Source organism: Coloeus monedula, assembly GCF_965178545.1.
Source record: "Coloeus monedula genome assembly, chromosome: 12".
NCBI classification, from domain to species: Eukaryota; Metazoa; Chordata; class Aves; order Passeriformes; family Corvidae; genus Coloeus; species Coloeus monedula.
Genome location: NC_138792.1, coordinates 854,440 through 881,525, shown reverse-complemented (window position 1 = coordinate 881,525; position 27,086 = coordinate 854,440). Strand labels below are relative to the sequence as shown.

The following is a 27,086-nucleotide window of genomic DNA, read 5'->3' as shown; positions in this document are numbered from 1 at the left end:
TGGTGTGCTGATGCATGTGTGAGACCCCCAGAGCTGCACCCCAACAGCCTCCAGGGTCCCCCACAAGGATCCCTGTGCCCTCCCAAGGAGGAGGATGGGCAGGCCTAGGCTTTGTCCCATCCCCAGGGAGCATCAGGCCTTCGCTCGCTCCGGCATTTCCGCCGGCAGTGGCAGGAATGTGGCTGCTGCGGGAACAATGCCGGCACCTTGCGCTGGTCCCCTCCGTGACAGCACGGGAGCAGCTGCCCAGGCACAGCCCTGCTCCCAAGGAGCCGGAAGGAAGCAGATGGAGATGACACCGGCTGCCATTTCCTGCGGCAGGACGTGCGGGCTTTCTCCACCACCGCTCCCCTCGCTGGCCCAGCAGCGCCTCAGGCACCACAGGCATCAGTGCCCAGGGCTGCCAAAGCCGTGTGCCACACAGGGCACCGGCACCCTGCTGCACCCACTGCCCTGGCCAGAGCCAGTGCCATCTCCATCCCGGTGTGGTACATGCCACCACCCACTGCCGGACGGGCCACCAGCGCTGGGCTGACGGTGTCAGCACATCAGGGGTGCACGCAGGAGCTCAGCCAGCAGGAAACAGCGGCATGGGACCCTCTGCTCCTGTCCCCCAGCTGTGCCCAGCACACTGCTGGAGTGGCTGGGGGAGAGCCCAGCCCTCGGCTGCCCCTGGAGCGGGCCTGGAGCTCTGGCCAGGGCTCCGTGGTGGTGCAGAGCTGCGTAAGGGGGGCCCGGTGCAACCCCCAGGCCTTGCACAATGGAGGTTTATTTGGAACGAACGGTTTCCCAATAAATTATGTAATTTAAAAATTTTAAGGAAAAGAAAAAGGCAGAAGGGAAGGGAGCCCACGGCAGCTCAGCCTGTGCATGGGGACCGCAGGGCCACACGACACCCTGGGCTAAGCCCAGGCACCGGCGGGGCTCTACAACTGCAGCCCCCTCCCCTTGGCTTTGGCCTCCTGCACCTGAGGCCAAATGGCCCCACAGGCCTCTTAGTGTTTCAGTGGGACAGGCCACTCTTGTACCCTCAGTCACCACCCCTACAGAGGGCTGTGCCCTCAGCCAGCTGTACATCACCCTTGTACTGCAGCCCCCCAGCACAGCCCCCCAGCTGCTCCTCTGGCCCACAACGAGCATTTCTGGCTCCCTTCACCCCCCCAAACCTGCACCCTCTGCTAGCACCCTGGGGAGGAGAGAATGGACTCCATCCAGTGGCACCTAGTTACCCAAGCCTGTCCTACCCCCACACTGTAGGCTGGGCTGGAGGAACAGCAGTCCCATCCTGTTGAAGATGCACAGGAGAGCCCAGGAGGAGCAGAGGGCAGCTCATGGCTCTGCCTGACCCTGGCCACTATGAGCCACCCACGATCCTGTGTCCCTAGGGGAAGCTGGGGCACGGAAGGGACAAGATAATGAGGGCAGAACGAAGGGTGCAGGGACAGACCCGTGTGCCAGGGCCCTGTGTCCTGGGAGGGAGGGGAGAGGGGAAAGGCCCTGCTGAAGGGGAGAGGCTGAACGTCCGAACAACCTTCCTGGGTCAGCACGGTCCATAGCACAGTGACGGCATCAGGGCTGGCAGGGCTGTGTGGCAGAAGGTGGCACATGTCCCACAGCAGTCTGGGGCGGTGTATGCACCAGCACATGCACCCGGCACCGGAGGGACGCGTGTGCCACGGCCTCCGAGAGCACCAGCCATCCCCACCCTTCTCCACAGCAGCTCTTGGGAGATGGGTGTGACACAGAGAGAAGCGTGACTGGGGGAGCTGGTGATACTGCCACGGGACGATGGGCGCTGGCACAGTGCTCGGCTATCGACAGATCCACCTGGCTCCCGCACACAAGGGGAGGCTCCAGCGGTGGATGGCAGTGCAATGAGCGTGCAGGTCCTCTGCAGTGTGAGGTGTGGCATGGCAGGGAGGGGGAACGCGTCCCTTCCGACTGTAAACACGGCACTTGGAGAGCTTCGAGCCTTTACCCCTCAGAGCTGTGAGAGGCCCGGCTGCAGCGCAGGCCCCGGCTTTGGCACACGGCAGGAGTCATTCTTCGTCCCCAGTGAGCAGGAAGCTGTAGAGGAAGTTGATGGCACGCTGGCGGTCCTGCTGGGTCTGCCTGGCCATCAGGTTGGGCGGAGGGCGCAGGAGGAGGCTGGAGAACAGGGCAGCTGTGGAGGCAGGTAAAATCCATCACTGGTGAGGAGCGAAGACCTTGGGAGGTGCAGGAGGAAGCTGGGATGGAGCAAGGGCTGCAGAGGAACAACACTCACCGATCATGGTGGCACTGACGTTGTTGTCGTCTGAGTACCTGAGCAGCTCCCGGAGGAAGGACATTAGGTACCGAAACACATTGCGGTGGCAGCTCGGCAGTTGAAGGATCACCTGCCAGGAAATGGTGTCAGGAAGCTCTCCCAGCTCCCACCACTGCAGCCTGGGCACACGCAGCACTCCGGGCTCCAGAGCAACTTACCCACAGCTGCAGCCCAGTGCTGATGGCACTTGTGGGCTGTGGCTCCTGGTGACACTGCTTCAAGGAAAGCTGTATCACCAGGAAAAAGCCCCCACTGCCCTGGGGCTGCTTCCTGCTTGTTTCCAGTCAGATCCCAGCTCTCACCGCCCCAAAACTTCCCCCTCTGCCCAGGGACATGCTTGGCCTGGCCTGCTGCCCCACCAGCTGGTAAGAGCCATGCACAGTCCTCCATGGAAGGACAGGAATTGTAGCTCTGAGCAGGTGCTCAAGCCCTCAGGACCAGGGGAGGCTCAGCCCCTCCCTCAGGCTCCTGTTCCCCAGGTGCTCGGGGTGAGACAGGGCTCACTTGGGGTCTCTTTGGAAGAGCTGCCTACTCTCCCATAGCCACTGCCAGCCCCTGGGTAGGGAGCAGGAGCCAGGCGGGCCCAGGGCCACGGCACAGCCCACGGCAGCAGCCCCACACGCCGGCACAGCCCCGCACCTGTCGGCACAGCCGGCTGCTGTGGGACACATCCAGGCACCGCTGGTACAGCTCATAGCAGATCACAGGCTCCGGCAGAGCCTCCAGGAAGATGAGGAGAGCCTCAGCCACAGAGTGATTACTGCCCGCTGGACCGCTGGGAATCAAGGGTCATGCTGAGCAGAAAGATCCCCTCCCTCCCCAGATGCTCATCTCCTTGGAGGTCATGCAACTTCCCTGCCTGTGGAACCTCTCCTCCTCCGCCTTCTCCTCCACTGTCTCGCATCTATGAAGAACACTGCTCCATCCACCCTGCACTGCGTTTCCCACCCTCTGGCTGCACAGGAGCCCCCTGCTCCATTAGCCTCTTCTCCAGACCATGCTCCTCAGTATCCCAGCTCCTGCACTTGGCACAGCCCTGCAGAATCTTCCAGAGCCCCCTGGCTGCTTTGGCCAGCACAGATTCAGCTTTCAGAGAGGTTGTAGGGGGACCAAGGGGAGCCTATCCCTGCCAGGTAAAGGTGACAGACAAGTTCTCGTGAGAGCGAACCCTCCCAGCAGAACTGAGATCCACCACGGAAGGATACGGATTGTCTCAGGAATGCTGGTGTCCAGGCACTCAATGATCTGCTCCAACTCATCCTGCATGCCTGGAGTCTGGAACAGGTCCTCCTGTCAGAAACAGCACAGTGATGGATAGTTACCTCCCCCACAAAGGCTGAGGCACATGGTGACTGGAAGGTGAACCCTGGGACACCCAGCCAGTGCCTTGAGCACAGGGAAAAGCCCTGTCCTAACTCGAGTTGATCCCCAGGTGCTTGTGAGGAACCAGGTCACCAGGAGAGCTCCAGTGTGGCAGAGGCCCTCTCCCTCTCCATCCCTCTCACCTGGTGGAGGGCATGCTTGAACAGGTGGTCCACCAAGAGCCAGATCTCCTTTGGCACCTGCAGTGGCACCTCAGTAGACTCCTCGCTGTCCAGGGAGCCCATCTGCAGGATGGATTTCTCCTGGGGAGAAAGCACACAAGGGCTCAGGGAAATCTTAGTCCCTGGTAGGGAAAGCCGTGAGAGGGGAAGCAGCAGGACCCTGGGGTGCTCCAGCCCTGACTCACTTTCACAGCACCAGCCACTGCTCCACAGGCCCTGGCTCCTCTCCCTCCTGCTGCCCCATGGAACAACCTGCCCGGTCTCTCCAACAGCCCCAGCCCCCTCAGCCCCCCGGGAGGGGGCTCTGGCTGCCCACGGTGCCCCGGCCCCATCCCAGCTCCCACCCCGCAGCCCTTGTGCCGCGGGAGCTGCCGCGCTGGGGAGCCCAGCCCCGGCCCCGCTCATCCCACGTCTCCCCTGACTCCAGGTGTGCTCCAGCCATGGCTGCTCTCAGGGCTCTGGAACCGTCCTGATTCCTGAAGTTTCTTCCCTGGTTTTCCCAAGGAGAGGTCTCGCTGAGCACACACCACCACGGTCACAGCTCCTGCTTACTCATGTGGAGCAGCTGACGAGCTCCATGGCTCAGATGTCTCCATCACACCAGGCTTTAACCGGATCCACATTCTGGATTTTACTCTCACTTCACCATCACTCACATTCCTGTGACCTCCAAGGAGGAAGCCATGCCCAGCACTCCCAAAGCACCCAGGAACCAGCACAAGCAGGAACACGACCCCGCCACCAGCAGAGGAGTCCACAAGCCACACAGAAAGCACTTCACTCCAGCTGAGGCGACAACTGGCATAGCTGTCCCTGCAGCACACACAGCCACTGCCAGCAGCTGGGGGCAGCTTCCCCGCTATGCCCCCAGACACCCTGGGTTGACACGAGCCCTGGTGGCACAGGCAGTAGCCCCACTTGCCACATGGCACAGCATAGCTCTGCCCTGCACAGCACTAGGTCTGACCCCACTGGCAGATGAGGAGTCACGGCTGCCTCGCTCAGCCACATGCACTGGGAAGGTCGGGAAGCAGCATGTCAGGCAAGAGCAATAGAGACTTCCTCTAAGAGGGAAAGGGGGAGAGCTGCAGACCCTCTCCCAGGGTTGTGGACACTCTTCCAGGGCTGAGGCTCTTCCACAGAAACCCCCTGTGCCAGGGCATCGCTGGAGCCAAGCGCTCGAGCAGCCCTTGTCATGGTTGGGAGAGCTGTGGAGACCCCCAGGCAGGAGATCCCAGGTTCTCAGGGAAGAGAAGGCTCGAAGTGCCTCGGGGCAGAGGGGAAGGAAGGGAGGAGGAGCAGGAGCAGGAGCAGGAGCAGGAGGCGGGTGCGCGTTGGCCGGGCCCCGGGCGCCCTCTCCTGCCGCGTGTGAGGAAGGGAGGCACGGCCACGTCCTTCCCACGGGAATGTGCTCCCAAGAAGGATGGCACCACATCCGTCCCCCTTCTCCCCTGCCAGGAGGAGACTGAGCTTCATGCAGTTAAACACGGGAGCTCGATCCCCTCTTAAGAGAGGGAACATTCCTTCCCTCTCCTGTTTCACTCTGCCGCTGCGCTGACAGCCCAGGGAGGAACAACTCCCTCGGACCGGGAAGCCAGCACAGAACCAGCTCAAACAAGTTACAAATGTCAGAGGCAGCGCAGGGAGAGCAGGAACACCCCCAACATCTCCCACTTGCTCTTCCAAGGACATGCTTTCCTTTCTTGGCTCCAGCACCGAGCACGGGTGCCAAGAGAAGCAGTGATCCTGCTCGGGCATTGTGGCCATCAGAGCCAGCAGCCCCAGCTCCACTGCTCGAGGAGGCACAGAAACATCCACCTCCTGCACAAGGCCCTCCCTCGGCCTCCACAGGGACACAACAAGATAGAAGGAACAAAAGACCTCAGTTTCCTACTCCAGCCCTCTTCCCACAGGTCTGAGAGGATGTTGTGAATTCCACCTTATGGTCAGAGCTATCTCTGGTCTGTCAAAGGCTGCCAATCTTTTTGGGAATATCCAGCACTGCTGTCAGGATCAGGAGAGCAATTTTTTTCCCCCAAAGCAAATTTGGTAAGCTTTAACATCTCAGTTGAGCTTGGATCCGGGGTCACTATGTGCTTCTCTGTGCTCTCATCCAGCCCACAGCTGTGCTAAGAAGCTTTGCTGGCAGTGTCCCCTCTGTGCTCCCCTCCCCTTCCCTCTGCCACAGAAAACAGGGGAAAAGCTCTCATTCTTTACAAACACACCACTGAGAAGCAGACTGCCACACAGCAATTGCTTGTGTTACCTTTTCTAAGAAGCTGTCTTCTTCCTGAGAGCAGCAGGAAAGAGAGGAGAGGAAAAAGTGTGGTTAAGAGGGAGAAAGCACTCTTGGATCAACTCTTCTGATTAAGCAGAAGCCTAATTTGCATTATAAGAACCCACTGAACACCAGGTCCTTCACACATTTTGCTGACATGGCCAAAATTAAACCTGGTGAGAGATTTGCCTGCCAATTAGCAACAATCCCGCTCACATGATGCACAACGTCGTCAGGATTTCTGGAAACCCCTCCAAGGGGCTTGGACAGTGCCGTTCACTGGCCAACAGCTGGGCCATGGGCAGGTGAGACATGTCTGCCAAGAAGAAGTTCCCTGGTCAGAATCACTGTCCCTGTGTTATTTCAGCCATCTTCCCTTGTGACCAGGCCAGAGATAAAACATTCCCTGGGCTAAATCTGTGTTTCTGAGTGTGTGGCAGCTGTGGAGCTCACAGGGCCCCTAAGCAGCTTTGGGTACGGTCAGGGAAATGAGGGTTTGTGCTCAAACCCGGCTGCTGCTGCTGCAGCCTAAGAGCATTAGCCCAGTACAGAGAGGAGTGTGCCAAGCCCTCCGGCAGCACAGCCAAGCCCTCAGCATCCCCAAACAGCCATCCCTGTACAGCCAGGGCCGGCTGCACACGGCTCATGGGGTCTGCAGGAGGGAACAGAAGCCGGCTGCCCGTGCTGAGCCTTGGCAGATCAACCTCTCAGGGTGGGAACAGCCCCAGAGCACTCCAGGCCGAGCCGGGAGCAGCTGCAGCTCCCATGGCACAGGGACACCAGGAGGGAGTGGCATCTCAGGGTCCCCGTGGCCTCTGCAGTGCCTGCTTGCTTTGGGGGCTCCCTGAGCTCTAACAGAGCCACAACAGACCGGCCTCTTCCTGGGAACAGCTTGCTCAGAACAGGAGCTGGCACAGGTTTCTCTCCTGAGGCACAGGGGGAGGCACACGGTCACAGGTTTGGGAGGGCAGACAGCCACCTGCCCGTTTTGTAACGGGTGAGTCATCTCCAGCCTCACCCCCCAACCTGAGCCTGGCTGCTCACCTCTCCACAGAATCACAGAATGGTTTGGGTTGGGAGGGACCTTAAAGCTCATCTTGTTCCACCCCCTGAGATGGGCAGGGACATCTTGCACTATCCCAGTTTACTTCAAGCCCCTTACAGCCTGGGCAAACTGTGCCAGGGCCTCCCCACCCTTACAGGGAACAATTTCTCCCTAATGTTGAGACTTCAGCACAATCTGCTCCACAAGATTCACCTGTTCCTGACAGGGGTTCTTCGAGAGGCTTTTTAAAACCCACAGCAGGATCTCAAGAAAAAACAGGATGACACTAATACTGAAATCCCAAAGGAGAGGTGCTCCAGTGACAGCAGCCGTGTCAGTGTCTCTCTCCTGGGAGAACCAGGAGAGCCATTCCCACACAAACTCCCACCTACACTGTGCTACCCTGCACCCACCTACCTCAGCCCCTTAGTGACTGAGTCTCCAGACCTCTCTCCACTGAAAACCACAGACGAAGTCTAGCCAGGCTGAGGAAAACACTGGATGCAGCGAAGGATGAGCCCTAACACCATGCAACTGCAGGAGGTTCTTAAGGCACAGACAGTGCCAGCCTCACACAGCCTGAGCAGCACCAAAATTTGGGGAACTGCACCCAAATGCTCCAGGTTGCAGGGCAGGCAGGACCTGCACCACCACCAGGCACTAAGTGCTCAGCTTGGCCTGGCTCCAAGGATTTCTCAGCTCACAGGTAAAATCAGAACCAAAAACCTTAAAATATCCCCTGTGTCCATAAGGAGAGCTGTGTCCCTGCTGCAGACACTGGGGCAGGTGCTCTTTGCTGATCGTTTTGCTCCTGTATTTCTAGATGTTTCACTGAATAACAGGAGAAAGAAATCTATAGGTAAAGGAAGGAGAAGAATCCTCCAAGTACTCTTACAGATCTAACAGTGTGTCTGTGAGAGCAGAGCCAAGAGTCAGGGCCCCAAGTTCCTCTGTATCAAGCAAGAAGTTGGTGCTGAGCCGGAAGAAGCAGGTGGAAAAGCAACCAAGGCCAGTGAAATGTTCCAGACTCACTTCTAGAACAAGAGTGACTTTCAACCAAATCCTGAGAAATCTGAGGAGCCTGAAGCCTGGATCAGTTGCTTGATCTGAGGAGGTGAACACTGTATCTTGCCACCTTGATCCTGCCTAGCCTGATTGTGTGTTACAAAGTCAAAATTCTGGTATAAAACTGACTTTTCTGTATACTGAACTTGTGAGAAAAGTAGATACCTACAAAAAAGATGGGAACTGGAAGAGGCAGGGAGAGGCACCGGACAACTGCTGAAGGAAAGAGAAAATGTGGAAGCAATGGGAGTGGAAGCTGGAAAATCCACAGAGGTGGAAAGGCAGCAGCTTACTGGATAAAAAACCCCTCATGTAAAGGTGAAACTGTGAGATAGGAGAGGAGAGGAAAGATATCACATGGCAGAGAGACTCAAACAATGGGGCTGAGCTTTCAGGTGGACGGAAGGAAATGACTCTCCTGGCTGAACACGAATGGGGACATGAACTGGCACCCAGGAGCTGCTGCACCTCACTGGAACACAGCCAGGTAAGGCAGTAAGGAAAGATGAATGAAACCAGCCTGGAAATCAGAATTACATTCCCAAAATGGGACTTAACTCCAGAAACAGTTATGAGAGTAGCCAAAGGACAAGAGGTGACTAGGGCACAACTACACCCTCTCTCACGCACACAATGAGCTTTGGGAGGAGCAATATTGATGCTGGGGGCTGGCAAAGGCTGGGGGGAGGAACAGTTTGCTGCACCACAGAGACCTCTCACTGATGAGTTATCTCTCACCCAAGGCTTATCTCTCTCACTGTGGTTGGTGTGGGAGGAAATGGCCAGAGAGGCCGTGACGCTGCTCATCTGTGAGCTGCGTCCTTCAGCACCCCACACCCACACCACAGACTTCCTTCAGTCCTCCTGCTTCTGCTTGCTCCTTCCCCTGAGCAGTAGGAATGCATCCAGAAGGAAAAGGCTCCCAGGGCACTCATCACGGCAGAAGTAGCCCTGGTACCATGGAGGAGAGGACCTCAATCACATCTCTTATGACACAGTAGTGCCACTCAGCTGAGCCTGCCAGCACCAGTAACGCCAACATGAGGTGCTGGGATCACTTTTTTGTCCCATCAAACAATATTTGATGAGCCTACTCAGGAAAAAGGGATAAAGTACAAGCTGTCAAAAGCCATTGGCTGGGGTAGAAGGGAAGAATAAAAGAGCACCTCAAGCTCTGTGAAGTCGCTCAGCTCAGAGCCAGCACAGCCGACCCGAACTGCAGGCACTACTCCTGCTTTTGGGAGCAGTCAGAAGGGAATCAGGCCTCTCTGGGTTAAAAGAGCTGCTTCAGAACTCACCAGGTCTATGAGTTTGGTGACTGGAACTTCTCGGATCGGTCGCTTCATCCGGCACAAGGCCTCGAGCGAGGTGCCAAAGCAGCTGGGCAGGTAGGTCCCACTGATGGTCAGGAAATAGTCCTTCCCTCGGTCCAAGTGCAGGACAAGAATATCCTCGATTTTATCCTCACCAGAGTTCAGGAGGGTGACTGAGTCCTTGCTGACGTACACATCCAGGGAGATTTCTGTGCTCTCGTCTGCAACACACCGGAGCTCTCAAGAGCACGTGGACACTCCAAAAGGGGATGACAAGGACAAACATACAGTGGCAGGGACAAAGGCCACAACAGACAAGACACACAGACAAGACTGATGGCAAGAAAGGTGGGACACAGGAAAGACAGGAAGGACTACATGGAGATGGGATGGGGGGTCTGCAGCAGTACGCTCACCTGGCTCCAGGTAACCTTCACAAGGCTCGGCCCGAAGCCATGGCTTGCAGTAGTGGCTGTCATTGAGCTTTGGGATGAAGGAGAAGTGACAGGTGACCTGCCCGTTATTGGTAATCTGGAACTTCTGTTTCTGCAGCTGACGGAACTTCACGTTCTCAAACTCAAACTGCAGAGCAAAGAGAAATCAAGTGATAAGTGATATTAGTGGCCAGGATATGGCCCCCAGACTCTGCAGTGGCCCCTCCATGGCTGCGAGGAGCCCACCCAGTGCAGAATTCCTCACAGAAGTCCTGCCAAGGAGCCAAGACAACATGTCCTCTCTAACCCAATTTCTGATCATATGATAAAGGATGGAGTTCAATTTCCTATAATCCAGTTTATTGAACCAAAGTCTTTGGAAGTAGTTCTGGCACTTTGAAGGCTGCTGTGCTTGGACAGTGACTCCAATGACTCCAGTTTCATCCTCACCTCTCTCCTGCTCAGCTCCAGGGAAGGAAGAAAGTCATTCTCCATCCTGTCCATTATACGAACAATGTCTTCGAACAGCTTCCGATACTTCTGCTCATCCACAACCTTCACCTGTGGGAGAGAAAAAACACTCAGCAAAGCTTCTGACTGGCTTTCACAGGAACTCTCTTGATCATGAGCAAACCGCAGAAGTGAATTATTTCTCTAAGCACTGGCTTGTGCAGCTGGAAGGCTGAGAACTCACACACGTGGGGGCAGCCCCAAGCTGCATCTGCAACTTTACACAGATTTCACCCCTGCAGATGTTACCAGCGTCTGTCTGGCCACTGGTCACACACCTGGGAGATCACGGGAGGTGACCTCTGTAGGACAGCATTGGCATGCTGCAGCATTCCTCATGATTCTCCAGAGGGAAAGGAGAAAGGCTTTTCTTTAAACAGACTCAGCATATTCTACTCAGCCCAGGTGAGGCACACATGGAGTGCTGTATCCAGATCTGAGCTCCCCAGTACTGGAGAGACATGGAGCGCCTGGAGCAGGGCCAGCAAAAGCTACAGAGATGCTGAAGGGCTTGGAACATCTCCCTCACAGGGAAAGGCTGAAGGAGCTGAGGCTGTTCACCCTCAAGAGGAGACACAGCTGAGAGGGACCCTCAGCCCTGTCTGTCCCTGTCTGCAGGGAGGGCTCTGAGCAGGGCCCAGCTCTGCTCTGTGGGGCCCAGCAATGGCACAAGAGGAACGGGCAGGAACTGATCCCAAGAAGTTCCACCTGAACATGTGGAAGAACTTCTTCACTGTCCAGAACTGCTCAGACACAATCCCATGCCATGTGCTCTGGGATGGCCCTGCTGGAGCAGGGAGGTGGGACCAGACAACCCACAGTGGTCCCTTCCAACCTGACCCATTCTGTGAGACCTGAGCCACCCAGGGAGCAGGAGGTAGCAAAAATGGACATGGAGTGTCCCCATTTACTGCACCAGAAAACCCAAATTTGCTGCCACTCTCCACTGAAGATGTTCAGGTGTGAACCAGATGACACATCCCATGCAGCACAGGTACTGCCAGGCCCAGGCTGCTGCTGTGTCTCCCTGTGGAGGAGGGAACAGCGGGACTCACCCATTCCAGTGCTGCCAGATGCAGCACCCTCACAGCAGGCAGGCCCCAGCTGGGCTCATCTGTGCTCTTGCACCAGCCTTAGCAGAGGTGCCCTGACTCCATCACCGCCTCCCAAAGCAATGCCTGGAATGCCGGCCAGTGCTGGGATGCTGCCCCAAGGTACACACAAACCTACCCCGATGCGGAAAAGGGCGCTGACGGGCTTGTGGTCACTGGTCTTGAGGTCCATGTGACTGCAGTACCGGAGCTGATTGATGTTCCCGCCTCTCCAAAGGATCCGATCACACCACGCTGGCACACGACACTTCCCACTACAAAGAAAAACAGGTTACCAGGGGAATCCAACAATCCTATCAAGCCATCCAAGCTGTTCCTCTTCCCAACAAGGCAGTTCCACCCACCCACATAACCACAGGAGTGATGGGATGAACTCCTATCACTTACCCCAACTTGAATTCTGTTATTTCTTCTGCTCTCCTCCCCTTTCCCAACACAGCAGATAAAATTCCCATCCTTTCCAGCACCAGGAAACAAAATAACCCTCAGTCAAGCCCATTTCCACAGCCTGAACCCATGTGTGCTGTGACCCAAGTACATGACTTTCTTTTGCTGCCAGACCTTTCTGCCCACAATCCAACCCACTCATACTGTTTCCACTACGGAAACTCTACTCAGTGATTACTATCACATTATGAAGCCTGAATCCTGGGTTATCCTTCTTCAGATTAACTACTGCGCTGATTCATAAACACAGCAGAGTCAAATTCAATCACCACATGGTTTGAAAGTCCTTCTTGGGAGTTTCTCCCTCTGCAGCAGCCCCTGCAGCGGATGCAGCCATGTCTGTGGGAGGCACCAAGTGGGAACCACAGCTGCTATCGCAGTGCAGCCACCCTGTGGGTGTGCAAGTCAGGGGACAGGGTGACTCAGAGAGCCCGTTTCCTTAGCTCTTCAATTCCTTTTTTATACTCTTTGCCTGTCCCTGGCAATAGAAAAAGCCTCCAGTGCAGGGTCACCTGAGCTCACACTTCACCTGCCTTCATCCAGCAGGATCAGCAGCAACAGAGGTTTAAGGGATGTCCCTGGTCAACGTACACAGGGGCTGCTTATGGCAGAAAGCGGGAAAGAAGGGAAGGCCAAACATAACACTGACAGGGATTCGCAGCTCTAGAAAGCAGGAAATCAAGTTTTGTGAGAAAACACGTTTTATGTCACAGGTAAATACACCCAGTGGCAGCCAATGTACCTGGAGTCCCAGCGATCTGTTTTAGAGTCATATTTATACGTGGGGATGAATTTAATTTCTCCCTCCATGAAATCTGCAAATGCTTTCTTCTGAGTGCGCTGAATATTCAGCTAAAGCAGAAAAAGAAAGCTTTAAAAAGAAAAAAATCCAAACCAAACCCAAGAAACCCTCCCCTGCCACAGCAGTGTCAGAGAGCAATCTACAGGCAGAGCAACTACAGCCTGTGGCCATTCTGTGGGATTCACAGACACCCCCAAACTGCCTCTCGGACCTCACAGCTTAAACAGTGGTAAAAATTCAACCCATAAGTGGACTGTTTTCCAAACACACCGAGTACAAATGGGTACTGCTCGCCAGACCATGCAGGCAGCATCAAATAAGAGTTAAGGGAAATATTAATTACTAAATGCCTTCATCAGTTTTCAGGATTAAGATTGCCATCACTAATCTTTCCCCACCAGCCATTTTAGCAAGAGCCTCCAGCATTGCACTCACCTGACAACCTGACACCACCCTCTTTTGCTCCTTTCCCCTTCTGAAAAATCTCCTGGATGTTTTCCTCACTAAGACCTGAGCTACAGCTGCTTCCTGCACGAAGCTCTGCAGTACAGCAAAAATGAGCTACAGAGGACAATCAATCAAATTTCCTGTGAAACTGTGTCAGAGGTGATATTGCACCATTGTTGCTCATGTTTATGTTTCCCAGGTGCAACCCTTCACCCAAAAGGCACCTGCTGCCAGTTTCCGTGTGCTGCAGGGAAGCGCCGAGCAGGGAAGGCGACAGCACAGAATTCAGGTCAAACTGGCTGAGCAGATCTGGGCTCCAAATCAATACCTCTTCCACAACACCGATCACAGCAGCTTTTGTTGCTGTTACAAATGCCTGTGTTCAGCTTGTAGTTTGTACTTAAGAGAGAATTCCTGCACTGAGACACAGACACACTTACACAGTGACTACCTGAGTCACCCAGTTACCCCAGCATGGATCCCCTTTCTTTAGGGGGTTGTTGGAACCAGCACACCCTCTTGGGGTCCAGTGTCTGTGTTTATGTCCACACCCTTATTGCCGTGTGTCACTGAATTATGTAGGTTGGAAAAGCCCTCCAAAACCATTGAGCCCAACTGTTCCCCCAGCACTGTCAAGGCCACAACTAACCTATGGCCCCAAGTGACACATCTACGTGTCTGTTAAATCCCTCCAGGAACAGGGACATCACTGCCCTGGGCAGTCTGTGCCATGCCTGGACAGCAGTTTCCATTAAAAAAATTTCCCTAATATCCAACCTGAACCTTTCCCAGCACAACCTGAGGCTGTTTCCTCTTGTCCTGCCAGTTGTTACCTGGGAGAAGAGACCAACCCCCACCTGGCTGCACCCTCCTCTCAGGGAGTTGTAGAGAGAGAGAACATCCCCCTGAGCCTTCTTTTCTCCAGGCTGAGGCCCCCAGCTGCTCCTCATCAGATCTGTGCTCCAGCCCCTTCCCCAGCTCCATGTCTGCCAGATCCTCCCAAGCAGACCAAGGTGACCTCCCAGGGATGGGGTGAACGTGAGCGAATTCACTGACCTGGTCATACATCAGCAGCTTCTGAAGCTCGTTCTTGCTGATGAGATTCTTCACTTCACTGGCATCTGGCAGACACAGCCTGTAGTTCAGGTCTCCCAGCCAGATAACAACACTGCAAACAAAGATACACATACAATCAAAATGGTCTGGTTTGGAAACGAGCTTAAAGCTCATCTTGTTCCAGCCCCCTGCCATGGGAAGGGACAACTTCCACTGTCCCAGGTTGCTCCAAGCCCTGTCCAACCTGGCCTTGGACAATTCCAGGAATGGGGCAGCCACAACTTCTCTGGGCACCCTGTGCCAGGGCCTCCCCACCCTCACAGGGAAGAACGTTGGGAGCAGACCAGCAGTTAACAGCTCCCTTTTGTAAACCACATTAAGGCTGAGACATGTGGAAGACACAAAGGAGACATTAAAGATTGAACCCAACAGGAGAAGTTTCTAGTGACAGCAGATCATACAGGACTAAGTCCATCTCCTCTGGAATTCCCAAAAGATTGAAGGCTTGGTTTAGTAGGAGGTAACGCATTTGTCTCAGCATGAAACAAGCCAGAGAACAGCACTGACTCTCCAATGAAGCAACACCACACAAAATCCAGGTGGTATTGAGGCTCTTCTCATGTTAAGAAGAGGGCAATGGTGGAGCTCATTAAGCAGAGCCAGCCTGTCAGCCAGTGGGACAGGTGAGGCACCTGTATCTGCAGGGTTGTCCCTCATGTGACACCCTGTTTTTACCTGTTGTTTTCTCACTGCCTTTCCTTCAGCCAGAGCAGGCCACTGCTGCACCACCTGCTGAGCCAAGACCGCCTGATGCAGAATTAGCAGGAGCAGATTTAGGTTCCTGGAGTTTACAACCTCCTGGGCATTGTTTCCCATCTCAGCCATCAGCCACACCTCACCAGCACCAGCTCCCACCCTGCTCCTCTCCAGGGCTCCAAACAGGCCTATAGCCTTCTTGTTATCAGCACCTAAGAAACACTCATGGGACTTGCTCTTTACTCCATAAAAGTTTCATTTAAAGATTAAAATTTAAACCCCTCACTAGTACCAAAGCTCTTCCTGTTTACAGCCAAACCTCAACATTTCCATTAGTGGATTATGAAGGATAATCTAATATTTGAAGTTTTTTTCTGTACTAATCCACTCTACATTTTTAAATGGTTTAAGTATTAGTTACAGAAGTACCAACCATTTGTATTCTGCTTAGGCCTGCTGAAAAGGAAGTTACACACAAATGCAAGGAGAGGGATGTTGGGGACAGGGTGCACAAGGCACCGCAGCAAGGAGGTGACCAGTTTGTCTGCAGGAACTGCAGCACACCACAGCCCTTGGGACTTCAAATTATTTCATCAAGCCAGAAAACTTATCTGCATGAAACCTCCTGTTGCTGCAATTCTGACTTGACTTGGGTTGCTCGACACCACTTCACAAGGGTACAACTCACTCGTGCTTCATGATGTTGAGCTCAGACAGGCTGTCACTGGGGATCATGAAGCTCATCCGGGCACAGATGTCCTTGTAGTCCTGGTTTCGGCGCTCAAAGTCCTCCACGTGGGCAGCCAGGTGGGAGTTGACGACACAGAAGGTGGTGTTGTAGAACATGAACCTGATGGCCACACCACCCTTGTTGCCCTGGGGACAGGAAGGACCAGTGGGGCTGGAGCAGGTGAGGCACGGGGAGGGGACTGGGATGGCACAGGTGAACCAAACCAGACTGTGCCACTTCTTGCATGGCTACAGGGAAGCAACAAGCTGGCCTCAGTGACTCACCATCTTTCCCATGACTCCTGTGCCCACAGACTCTGTCACAACCTCTCTGATATTGCTCAGATGATCCTTCTTAGCAAATATGAGCAACATCATCCCAACCAGGCGGACCATTTGCACCTGCAGAAATAAACGGGATCCGGAGTCCCCAGAAAGGCCGTGGGAATGCAGTTCTGATCTGCTCTGCCTGATGCTCTACTGCTCTGCTCTCCCTGTTCCTCGTGTTCTGTACTCAGTCCCTAATTGCAACAACAGAACCCAAAGGGTCTCCTGTCCACAGCAGGGTTCTTGGGGTCCATCTGTCACCCCCCAGGAGCTGTAAGCAGTGCTGAGCTCACTGCGTTCCCACACAACAGGGTGGGCAAAGAGGAACTGAACAAACGCGCAGCAGGTTTGTGCCCCAGGTCTCACCCTTGCCGTGCTCCAACCAGCACAAGCAGGGAAGCCCCCGAGTGCTCCAGCCAGGCCCAGAGCTGGGGCTGTCCTGAGGCTGCAGGTGCAGCAGGAGTCAGAGCTCACCTTGGCTTACTCCAGACTCCAGTGCAGAGGGGAATGGACAGAGATGCTCTTATTTCCCTGAGGCAGACGTGCCTGATACATGGGGTAGCAAAAGGCATCTCTGAGCCACACAGGCTGACTCATTTACAGGAAACACTCGTTCCCTAAAGCCAAGGGCCTCTCTGGATCTGAGCAGTGACCTGCTCCTGCAGAGCTCAGCCCACAGGGGTTAACACCGTGCTCATGTGCCCTGTCCCAGTGGGGATCTCAGGTCTGCTGCTGATCTTTTACATGTGCTAAGCCAACACTGCCCAGCCTGTGACCTTCCTGCACCTCCAGAACAGTGGTATCACCACTCTGAAACAGCGACCAGGCCTCACCTGCTTGAGCACAGTCTGCATGCTCACCTCTATGCACAGAAAAATTCACATGTGTTGGGATTAAGTCTATGGCGTGAGGAAAGAAGCTGAGAGCAGGGAATTCAGCTGCGAGGGCCCAGCACTGACTCTGCTCTGCAGGAGCAGAATTTGCAAGTGACCACAAGCCTTATCTACAGCTTCAGCCCCTTCCCCCTCCTTCAGCCATATCCTGTGCTCTCCCTTTCACCAAGGTGGGAGAAATTCACTCAAAACTCAAGTGAAGCAAAGGGAGGGAAGGGAGCAGGAGCCTCTCTGCAGTTCAGGCCATGACTCCTGGCTCCTCTTGACAGGTCTCAGTTCAGCAAGATGCTCTCTTCCCTGCTCCATTCCCTGTAACACCTGCCCCTGAGCTTAGCTCAGAGCAAGCAGGATGGGCTGTGACAGCAAACACATGGGCTAAGGAGGAAGGGGAAACCTCTTCATGTATTCCGAACTCGTCCCCACAGCAGAAAGGTTTGTCACAGCAGAGATAAAACCAATGTCTTGCTCTAAACCAGCCAGAACAAAGTCCTGCTGCCACAGTTGAAGCAATTCTGACCCAAGGCAGCAGCATCTGGAAGATTTCACTTCATAAATCATCTATTCCTTCAGGGAAAAGCTGTTCATTCAGTTTACCAGCTCAGGACACACCTGGCTTCTATACTACAGGATGAGAAGGTAATACAAGTAGAGAATTTGAACCTGATGCTTCCCTGGCATGCTCCTATTTGATAAAGGTATTGTGATCCCCACTTTTACAAATTTCTATTTCAAAGCACAGTATTTCCCTACAACTGTGGTACAGAAACAGACTCCACATTTAACTTGGCACATTTGACACATGCCTAGGCATGCACATGCCCAGTATCACCCTCGGTTTGCTCCTTGGACAGGTGAGGAAAGGGGAAGCCCTTTTCCTTTTTCCTTCCCATCATGCCAGCTCCATGAGAAGACCCCACACCACTGAGCAGAACTCACTTTCTTGTATTTGGCCTTAGGGTGCAGGGCCCTCTCGACAGCAGACAGCCACTCCTGCTCCTTCATGGAATCAAAGTAGAAAAAAGCCTCCGTGCTGAGGTCCAGCTCCTGAAACCTGGAAACCCAAGAGCTTAACACCGCCAGCCCTCCTGCACATACCCCTCTTCCTACGAGAATGTGAAACCTCCAGCAACAGCCCTTGGAGGAACAGCTCTTTATGGCCACTTGCTAAATGAAGAAGTAGAATTTCCCCACAGTGCTTCTGAGATCCTACCCCAAACCCCCCAGCAACCCTCTCCCTGAGAAACATTACTTTAGGCAGAGGACAATGAGCGAGCTGTGTGGATGCCCCCAGGAAAATCTATTCTGTCATGCCAGCTTTGTTCAACCTGATCCTCTGCCTCATCCGATGGCTTTTTGCCCTCAGACAGCCCCTGTGAGACAGAGCTCAGCTCTGTGCAGCCTGTGAGAGCACAACAGGAACCTGAACCAAACCCGGCCCTCCTGGATCCCAGCAAGAGCAACAAGGATCCCCCCAGCTGCTCACCCGATGCAGTAGAAGTCTGGAGGCTCCATGTCACACACCAGCCATGGATTCAAGAAGCTGTCAGGAGACTGCCCATTCACATTCCATGTTCCCACAAAGAACCTACAACACAAGAGCAGCTGAGCTGTTAGAAAACACAATGAAAACCACAGCAGCACAGCAGTGTTCCGGCTGGAAGCACATACTCTGAGCTGTCCCTGCACGGGGCCAGGCCAGCCATGGAGGAACTGAAATTCACAGAAGCATTGAGGCTGGAAAAGATCTCCAGATCATGGAGTCCAACCTGTGCCCGATGCCCACCCTGTCACCCAGCCCAGAGCACTGAGTGCCACGTCCAGGTGTTCCTTAGACATCTCCAGGGATGGGGCCTCCACCATCTCCCTGAGCAGCCCCTTCCAGTGCCTGACCACCCTTTCCATGGAGAAATTCCTCCTCGTGTCCAACCTGAATCTTCCTTGGTGCAGTTTGGGGCCATTTCCTATTGTACTCTCCCTTGTTCCCTGGGAGCAGAGCCTCTGACCCCCCCCGGCTCCACCCTCCTCTCAGGGAGTTGGGGAAAGCCAGAAGGTCCCCCCTGAACCTCCTTTTCTCCAGGCTGAGCCTCCCCTGCTCCCTCAGCTGCTCCTCAAAAATTCTCCCAGTCTTGGCTCACTCCCAGCACACTCCTCTTGGAGTAAGACATTCCACCAGCAAACATCCGGCTCTTCTACCACCACAAGGGGCAACACCGCGACACTATGGTGGGACATCTGTCTTCACCCTCTCTGCCCACCTGCTCCAGCCTCACCAAGGCTCAGGAGATCTGACACACACACAGAGAAGGCAAAAGGAGCAGCTGCCCCATGGAAACTTGGTGACTCTTGGGCTGTACCATCCTCACTGGCCACCTGAGCTGCAACCCATCAGCAGCTGCCAGGGCCAATCCTGGGTGAGATCTGAGCTCACAGGAGAGATCCTGCAGCTGTCCTTCCCTCCCAGGTCTCACCTGAAGTTGTGCAGGTTGATGTAGGCCTTCTCCCTCTTGGCCAGCACATGTTTGATGAGCCCCTCTCTCTGGCCCGACTGCGTGCTGGGCAAAAACATCTTACGCATCGTGTTGGTCACCTTGGGCTGGTCTCTGGATGTACCTTCTCTCTCTCGGTGAGATCTAGGAAGGAGGTGAGAGCAGCACTAGAATCAGTTCTGCTGTCTAGGAAGAAAAGTGAAAAAGGGAACAGATCCCTCGCCTTACTTACTGCTTATTCTGAGGGACAGGAGGAGGCGGGGGCTCCCGCCGAGATCCCGTTTGGTGGTTTTGCATGTTCCTTTTCTCCTCTAGGCTCAGAGTGTTGAAGTCATCCTCAAATCCCAGAGCTCCTGCAACGAAAAATCCAAGAAAAACACCCTCAGAAACAATTCGAAAAACCTCAGATCAAGAAGGAAAAAAACGTAACTCCACAGAAAGCAAAAAACCAAATGATAGTAGGAATGTATCAACTGTGTGACACTGGAAATGGGAGAAAGGGGCACTAACCACAAGTCAAGGCAGGAAGGAGCTTAACATGCAGAAACCAAGGGTGAAAATAGCACTCTGGAAGGAATTAACAGACAAGGGAGCAGGGCCAGACTCAGCTCCCACCCTGGGCACCCCAGCATTGCAGAGGCCCCAGAGCAAAGCCAACTGTACCTGGAGATAGACCTGTGAGGCTCTTCTCCACCTGATGCCAGATGGATGAGTCCTTAGGTTCAGGAAGAGATGCTTTCAGCTGGGCTGGAAAAAAGCCCATCCCTGTCAGAAACTGCTGGCAGAGGATTTCACATGCACAGGTGCAAGCCTGCTCACCTTCCTGAATGCTCTGCACTTCTGACAGGAATCCCAAGCAGCGCTCCTCGTCAGGGATCTCGAAGAGCCGCTCCGGCGTCTCGTCGCCCTGTATCCGGACCTTGCAGCCTGCTTCAAACACACTCACTGAGTCAGCCCAGGCTGCCTCACAGAGAGCTTCCAGGTGTTGTTTGTGATGGAAACCTGCACCTAAGTTACTCTCCCTGCGTTTCTGAGGTCCCCCCACCCTGCTGGGGGTATCCCTAGCACATTCTCCTGGCTTTAGGAATCCTTCTCCCTACTGCAATCTTGAAGAGAAGAGCTCTAAAACCAGGAAGAAAAATTGCAAACATTTCAATCATTTGCATTTCAAACCTTGTCTGTCATGACAACCGAGTGTCTGACAGAGCCAGATGACAACATCAGAGGGAAAACAATCCCTGTTTGAGCAGAGGACAAACACAGAGCCTGGGGGAAGACTGGAAGGCAAGACAAGCACCAGTGGCTGTTCCCTGACAGGACCTTTAGCCGCACCACTGCTCTTATAAAACTTACTGTTTGTAGCTATATCAATCAGCAGAGTTTCTTCTGCCTCTAGAAAAGAGAAAACCAGGATCAGTAGAGCTCACACTGGATGCTGCAGTAATTGAGGACTCATATAATTACACTGCCTGCTACCAGCCATAAAAGAGTCCTGACAGAGGAACAAAGAGCTCTAATTTACATCCGTACGTTCCTAACAGTTCTGGCAGAGAGAAGCTGGACAGGCACCTCCCAACAAGTGTCCCAGGGAGATTCCCACCACACAGTTTTCATACACCTGGACGGTTCTTCCCCACCAGTGCATCTACTTTGGGAAAGACCAACTTGACAAGGAGCTTCAGAGCTCCTCTACAGAGCAAGACCGGGGCAGAACATCACCAAACTGCACACAAGGGATCAGCAAATCCAGGAAAAGGTGCTTTTACTCCTGACAAGGATTTGCCCCAGGGCCACTTGCTGCTATTTAAGTCCTTCCAAGACAAGGCCTAAAGCCTTTCCTCATCCAACATGTAGCTGTTGGGAGCTGAGAGCTTGCTACAACTTATGGAAATTTAGATGTAAACATGCAGAAATCAGGCAACAGCTCCCAACTCCTGGCATAGCAGAGAAGCCCAAGAGACAGACACCAAATTCCAGACCCGGAAACCAGGTTCTGCATGTGTTGGCTCTGTGTGATGCCAAGCCCACCACGCATTGGAGGCAGCCAAGTTCCTCACAACTGCATGCTGACGTGGGCTGACAACCTGCTTGGATGAGGAACAAGGGGATTCCATAAAATGTGAGTTGCTGTTTCACAGGGAAAGCCACTGGCTCAGGAGGCAGTTCAGGAAACACCACTAAATTTGGGGTTTGTGGATGAACAGCAGGAGATTCTCAGCCTTTCCCCCAGCAGTCAGTACCTTGCACACATTTAAAGCGGCTATTGATGGGAATATAATCCGGATCAGAGTTTTCTTTCTCCTGGGAGCGAATAACGACCCTGCAGACAGAAGGAAGGCTTGTAAAGACCCGGCAGCAACGCCCTGTTCACGCACACACAAACGGGAGCTGTGTGTACAGAGACACAATGTTTGATTTCTATCGCTAAGCTTCTGGGGCAGGAGGAGGAAAAAGGCAACGAAGGCGAGACCGTGCAGGACGCGGACAGCCGGGGGGAGAAGTAAGAGCTGCTGCACTCTCCCTGCCACGGGGCAGGTCCAGCACCGGGGCCGCAGCGGCTCCGGCTGCCGCAGGAGCACCGGGGAGCGGGGAAGGCACCCCCGGAGCGCCGGTCCGGCAGCTCCCCGCCCGCAGGGCACGGCACGCAGGGCTCCCGAGAGTCACGACGGCTGCGGCAGCTCAGCGGAGAACCGAGCCGGGCCCGGGCACGGCGCGTCCCGCCCCGAGCCCCGCCGCGGCGGGGCCAACCGAGGCGAGCCGGGCCCCGCCGGGCTCGCACTCACCCGTAGCGGCCGGCCCGCCGCTCCAGGCCGAGCACACACGGCTCCCGCCGCCCAGCCCGCACCTCCGCGCCGGCAACGCTCTGCGCCGCAGTTAAGGAAAGCTCGGCTCCCCGGCCCGGCCCGGCCCGCCCCGCCGCCCGCGCCCGCCCGGCCCCGCCGCGCCCGGTGGATACGAGCAGGCCGCAGCCCGCGGCGCGCGCCTCCATGGCGGCGCTCGGTCTCCCGGCGACTCCGCGCTGGTCACGGGCGCGGAGCAGAGCGGCACCCGCCGCCGCCGCCGCGCCCCCTGCTGGCGGGAGGACCCCGCCGCCCGCGCCCGCGGCGTGCACCGATGGCGCGGCAGGAACCGGGAGGGCACGGGGAGCGGGGGGGACTTGTGGGCCTGTGGGGCGCCCCTGGATGTCCCGCAGCTCGGTTCCCAGCACGCGGCGGGAAAGGCACCGGACGGGACCGGCGCTGGTCCCGGTGTCCCCCGCCCCGGAGGAGGCGAGGGCAGCTCTCGGCCCCGCCCCCTTACTGCCGCCCCCGGCGTTGATTGGCTGCGAGCGATGGTGATTTACATGTGGCGCGGTGCAGGACGGGAAGGGCCGGGTTTGAAGCGCAGGGCGGCAGCGGGAGCGCCATGGCCGCCCCTGGGCCGGGAGCGGCGGCGGAGGAGGAGCAGTACCGGAGGTGAGCGGGAACGGGGCTGAACGGCCGGGAGACTGCGGGGGGCCCGTGGGCGGGCTGGGATGGGGTCGGGGGTGGCGGTGGCAGGCCGGTCCTCCCGGGTGTAGCCCGGGCCTGGCCGCCCGGTTCTCACGGTGACTCCCCCAGGCTCGTGACCAGCGCGAAGGCGGCGGCGAGCGACGGGGAGCTGGAGGAGGCGCTGCGGCTGTTCCGGCTGGCGGCCGCCATCCGCCCCAGCGAGAAGCTGCGGGGCCGCATGCAGCGCGTGGAGGAGGCGCTGGCGGCGGCCGAGCAGGAGCAGGAGGAGGAGGAGGATGAGGGCTTCGTGGACGTGTGCGGCAGCGGCCTGCTGATCTACGGGGAGATGCACGGGAAGCTGTTCCAGCACCAGCGGGAAGGTGTTGCGTTCCTGTACCGCCTGCACCGGGAGGGCAAGCCTGGTGGCATCCTGGCAGATGACATGGGCCTGGGCAAGACCATCCAGGTGATTGCCTTCCTCTCGGGTATGTTTGACGCCGAGCTTGTCCAGCACGTCCTGCTCATCATGCCCACCACCCTGGTCAGCAGCTGGCTGGCTGAGTTCGCTCGCTGGACCCCTGGCCTACGCGTCAAGGAGTTCCACGGCAACAGCAAGACAGAGCGCACCAGGAACCTGGAGAGGGTCCAGAGGAAGAATGGCATCGTCATCACGAGCTACCAGATGCTCATAAACAATTGGAAGCAGCTGGCCAGCCGCCACGAGGAGGAGTTTGTCTGGGACTATGTCATTCTCGATGAAGCACATAAGATCAAGTGCCCGTCAAACAAAACGACCAAGTGTGTGTACGCGATCCCAGCCCAGCACCGCGTCCTGCTCACAGGCACCCCTGTGCAGAACAACCTGCGGGAAATGTGGTCCCTGTTTGACTTTGCCTGCCAAGGCTCCCTCCTGGGAACTGCCAAAACTTTTAAAATGGAATATGAGAATCCCATTACCAGGGCAAGGGAGAAGGATGCGACTCCAGGTGAGAAAGCACTGGGGCTAAAGATATCGGAGAATCTCATGGCCATTATAAAGCCCTATTTCCTCAGAAGGACCAAGGAAGACATCAAAAGCTATCATGCTGATAAAGTGGATGCTCCTCTTCCTGAGGATCCAAGTGAGAACAAGGCCCCTGTCATGCCATCTCTCACTAGGAAAAATGACTTTGTTGTGTGGGTGTACCTGGCACCGGTGCAGGAAGAAATCTACAGGAACTTTCTCTGCCTGGATCATGTGAAGGAAGTGCTGATGACAACCCGATCACCTTTGGCTGAGCTGACAGTCCTGAAGAAACTCTGTGACCACCCCAGGCTTCTGTCTGCGAGAGCCTGTCTCCAGCTGGGCTTGGAAGAGCAGGAGGGCTCCGAGCAGGATTACAGGATGGAAGCAGGTATGCTTCCAGGCATGAACAAAATAGATCATCTCTCTGATGAGACTGTGATCCAGGAATCTGGAAAGATGCAGTTCCTTGTGGGGCTGCTGGAACGGCTGAGAGAAGAGGGACACCGAACCCTGGTGTTCTCACAGTCGAGGAAGATGCTGGATATCATAGAGCTCGTTCTGTCTCGCCGACAATTCCAGATCCTGCGCATCGATGGCACGGTGACCCACCTGACGGAGCGGGAGAGGCGCATCAACGCCTTCCAGAGCAACACGGACTACTCTGTCTTCCTGCTCACCACGCAGGTTGGGGGTGTCGGCATAACCTTGACAGCAGCCAGCCGAGTGGTGATCTTTGATCCCAGCTGGAATCCAGCAACCGATGCTCAGGCTGTGGACAGAGCTTACAGGATTGGGCAAAAAGAGAATGTAGTGATTTACAGACTGATCACCTGCGGCACCGTGGAAGAGAAGATATACAGGCGGCAGGTATTCAAGGACTCTTTAATCAGACAGACCACTGGTGACAAAAAGAACCCATTCCGTTATTTCTCCAAACAGGAACTAAGGGAGCTGTTCACGCTGGAAGATACTCGGACGTCTGCGACTCAGATCCAGCTGCAGTCCCTGCACGCCATGCAAAGGAAGTCTGATCTGCAGCTGGATGAGCACCTTGCTTACCTGCATTCCCTGGCAATGTTTGGCATTTCCGACCACGACCTGATCTACACAAAGGAGATGGCTCACGAGGAGCAGGTGGAGAGTGAGGAAGCTCATCAGTACATCCAGCGGAGGGTACAGAAAGCCCACGAGCTGGTCCAGCTGGAGTCCCAGCTCAGAGATCAGAGGATGGAGGGGATGAGAAATGCTTGTGAAGAGATGTGGCAAAGACCATCGGGATCAGTTTCCAGGCCTAAGAAGTTGTCTCCAGGGTTGAATGACAAAAATCACTTTGTTTCACCACCAGTAGCTGATGCACATGAAAAAGGCAAAGCAATTGATCTTACAGAGGATGAGGAGGCCCAGGTGCTCGATGTCAGCTCCAAAATGACAACTCTGACTCTTGCCGACTGGGATGAAGAGAAACTGGTACAAGATGTGTCCAGTATGGAGACAAAAGTGCTCGATACCAGCAAGACAGCAGAACAATCTGGTAAACAAGAATCTGAGCAAAATCCTGAATCTAGCATTACACCATCATCCCCTGCACTTGATGAGAGTCAAAGCCCCCAAGAGAAACAGCATTCACAGGTACATTCAGACAGCTTGGCCAAGGCGAGGAATGACTTGTCTGGGCATTGTCACAATCCCTCCAAGTCTGGCATGGCTGACGATCCTAAAAGGGATGCAGAACTGTCAGTTCAGGTACTTGACCCACACACTCCCCTGGGGACGGAGCAGAACAATGTTCCTGAGCCAGCTTCTGCTTCTGCAGTGCTGAGTTTATCAAATGTTACACCAGAAATCGATGCTGAGCTCTACAAGTCTCACGTGTTGGAACACAGCTTGGAGGGTACATCTGCTCCTTCTCTCCAGGATCAAGTTGACTTCAATCTGGTTCTGGAAGAATCTGAAGAGGAATGGCAGGATGCCTCAAATGGAGAAGGATCAGTGGAACACCCTGAGAAGGAGAGCATACAACTCCAGGCAGAAAGCTTGTGTAAATCTCCAGACAAAGAATCTCCAACCAAAACTTGGCCAAGTGAGACCAGTAGCCACGGCGAACGCTCTCCCACAGCTGAGGAAGAGCCAAATGCCTTTCTGCAAGGGAGTGAAGCATCAGAGGAAAGCAGTGGTCTCTTTACTTTTGGTAGGAAGAAACGCTTAAACAGAATTGCTTCAGACAGTGAGAGTGAAGATCAGCCTGAACAAGTGCCCTCCTCTCCCTCGGACAGCGCTTGGCACCGAGTTCCAGAAGGAATTAGCTCTTCCACCCCTAAATATGACACCAATAGAGCTAAAGGCATCTTTTCTCCCCAACCAAATAACAGTGGTAGCAGGTCTAATGCTTCCAGACACTCGTTCATCAGCAGGTTGGTAGATGAGGTGGAGGACATTGGTGAAATCATGGGAACCACTGATGAGGAAGATGACGATGACAGTGATGAGGAGCAAGACAGGTTTGTGGAAGAAGAAGCTGAGGAGTGCACTGGGGAATCTGCTGAGACTGAAGAAGAACCTACTGGAGAAACCCTTGATACAAGTAAAGGGTCCTTCCACACAGACAGTGTGGAATCTGAGCAGTCCGAGGCAGAGGAGACGGAGTCATCTCAGGAGGAATCCACGGGTGACGCTGAGCTCCAGTCGGGTGAGCAGATTGACTGCTTCACCCAGGAAAACAGGTCTGAAAAAGGCATTGGGCAGAGCTCCTCTCCTGCTGCAGGAGATTACGACACTTTGGTGCACAGTGGGAAGAAACTTCAGAATGATGGAAAACTCCAGGAGGCGTTGGACTGCTTCCTGCAAGCTCTTGACATAAAAAGTGGAGATCCTGAAGTTATGCTTCTGACTCTGAACTTGTACAGACAGCTGGCCCAGAAGTGACATGTGTGGCTCTGTGAAGACAGTCTGGCTGCTCCTCGTTCCCGTGTGTCTGCACCACGGCCCCGGGATCCCTGAGTCAGCTCCAGGCTGGTGGCTGCTGTATACTGAGCAAATTCAGCACCTCCTGCTTGAGGAA

General features: G+C 55.0%; 2 protein-coding genes across 5 annotated transcripts; one reads left to right on the top strand and one right to left on the bottom strand.

Moving 5' to 3' along the window:
• Positions 1-756: 756 nt before the first annotated feature.
• OCRL (OCRL inositol polyphosphate-5-phosphatase) lies at positions 757-22,578 on the bottom strand. Of its 4 annotated transcripts, none has more exons than XM_082289684.1 (24): positions 22,509-22,578; positions 22,336-22,415; positions 21,793-21,872; positions 20,906-20,944; positions 20,372-20,482; positions 20,216-20,299; positions 19,785-19,905; positions 19,535-19,696; positions 18,550-18,651; positions 18,003-18,117; positions 16,132-16,248; positions 15,806-15,993; positions 14,362-14,473; positions 12,799-12,908; positions 11,728-11,863; positions 10,438-10,548; positions 9,970-10,135; positions 9,539-9,774; positions 6,119-6,142; positions 3,814-3,933; positions 3,514-3,598; positions 2,948-3,075; positions 2,267-2,378; positions 757-2,164 (listed from the first exon to the last, which is right to left on the bottom strand). In XM_082289684.1, the coding sequence occupies exons 1-24, from the start codon at positions 22,539-22,541 to the stop codon at positions 2,040-2,042; spliced, it is 2,697 nt and encodes an 898-aa protein (XP_082145810.1). In that variant the 5' UTR covers positions 22,542-22,578; the 3' UTR covers positions 757-2,039. The 4 variants fall into 4 exon arrangements, with proteins under 4 accessions (XP_082145810.1, XP_082145811.1, XP_082145812.1 ...); XM_082289685.1 differs by having other exon boundaries at positions 20,372-20,479; XM_082289686.1 differs by lacking the exon at positions 20,216-20,299.
• Positions 22,579-22,957: 379 nt separating this feature from the next.
• Positions 22,958-26,950, top strand: ERCC6L (ERCC excision repair 6 like, spindle assembly checkpoint helicase; the record flags this gene model as incomplete). The annotated part of the gene is made up of 2 exons (XM_082289753.1): positions 22,958-23,007; positions 23,152-26,950. The coding sequence occupies 2 exons, from the start codon at positions 22,958-22,960 to the stop codon at positions 26,948-26,950; spliced, it is 3,849 nt and encodes a 1,282-aa protein (XP_082145879.1).
• Between the last annotated feature and the right edge of the window lie 136 nt (positions 26,951-27,086).

Coding starts and splice junctions, on each gene's coding strand:
- OCRL (XM_082289684.1), bottom strand. CDS start 22,541: ATGGAGGCGCGCGCCGCGGGCTGCGGCCTGCTC. Junction 22,416..22,508: donor CCGCGGGCTGCGGCCTGCTC/GTATCCACCGGG, acceptor ACTGCGGCGCAG/AGCGTTGCCGGCGCGGAGGT. Junction 2,379..2,947: donor GCAGCCGGCTGTGCCGACAG/GTGCGGGGCTGT, acceptor ATTTCCTGGCAG/GTGATCCTTCAACTGCCGAG.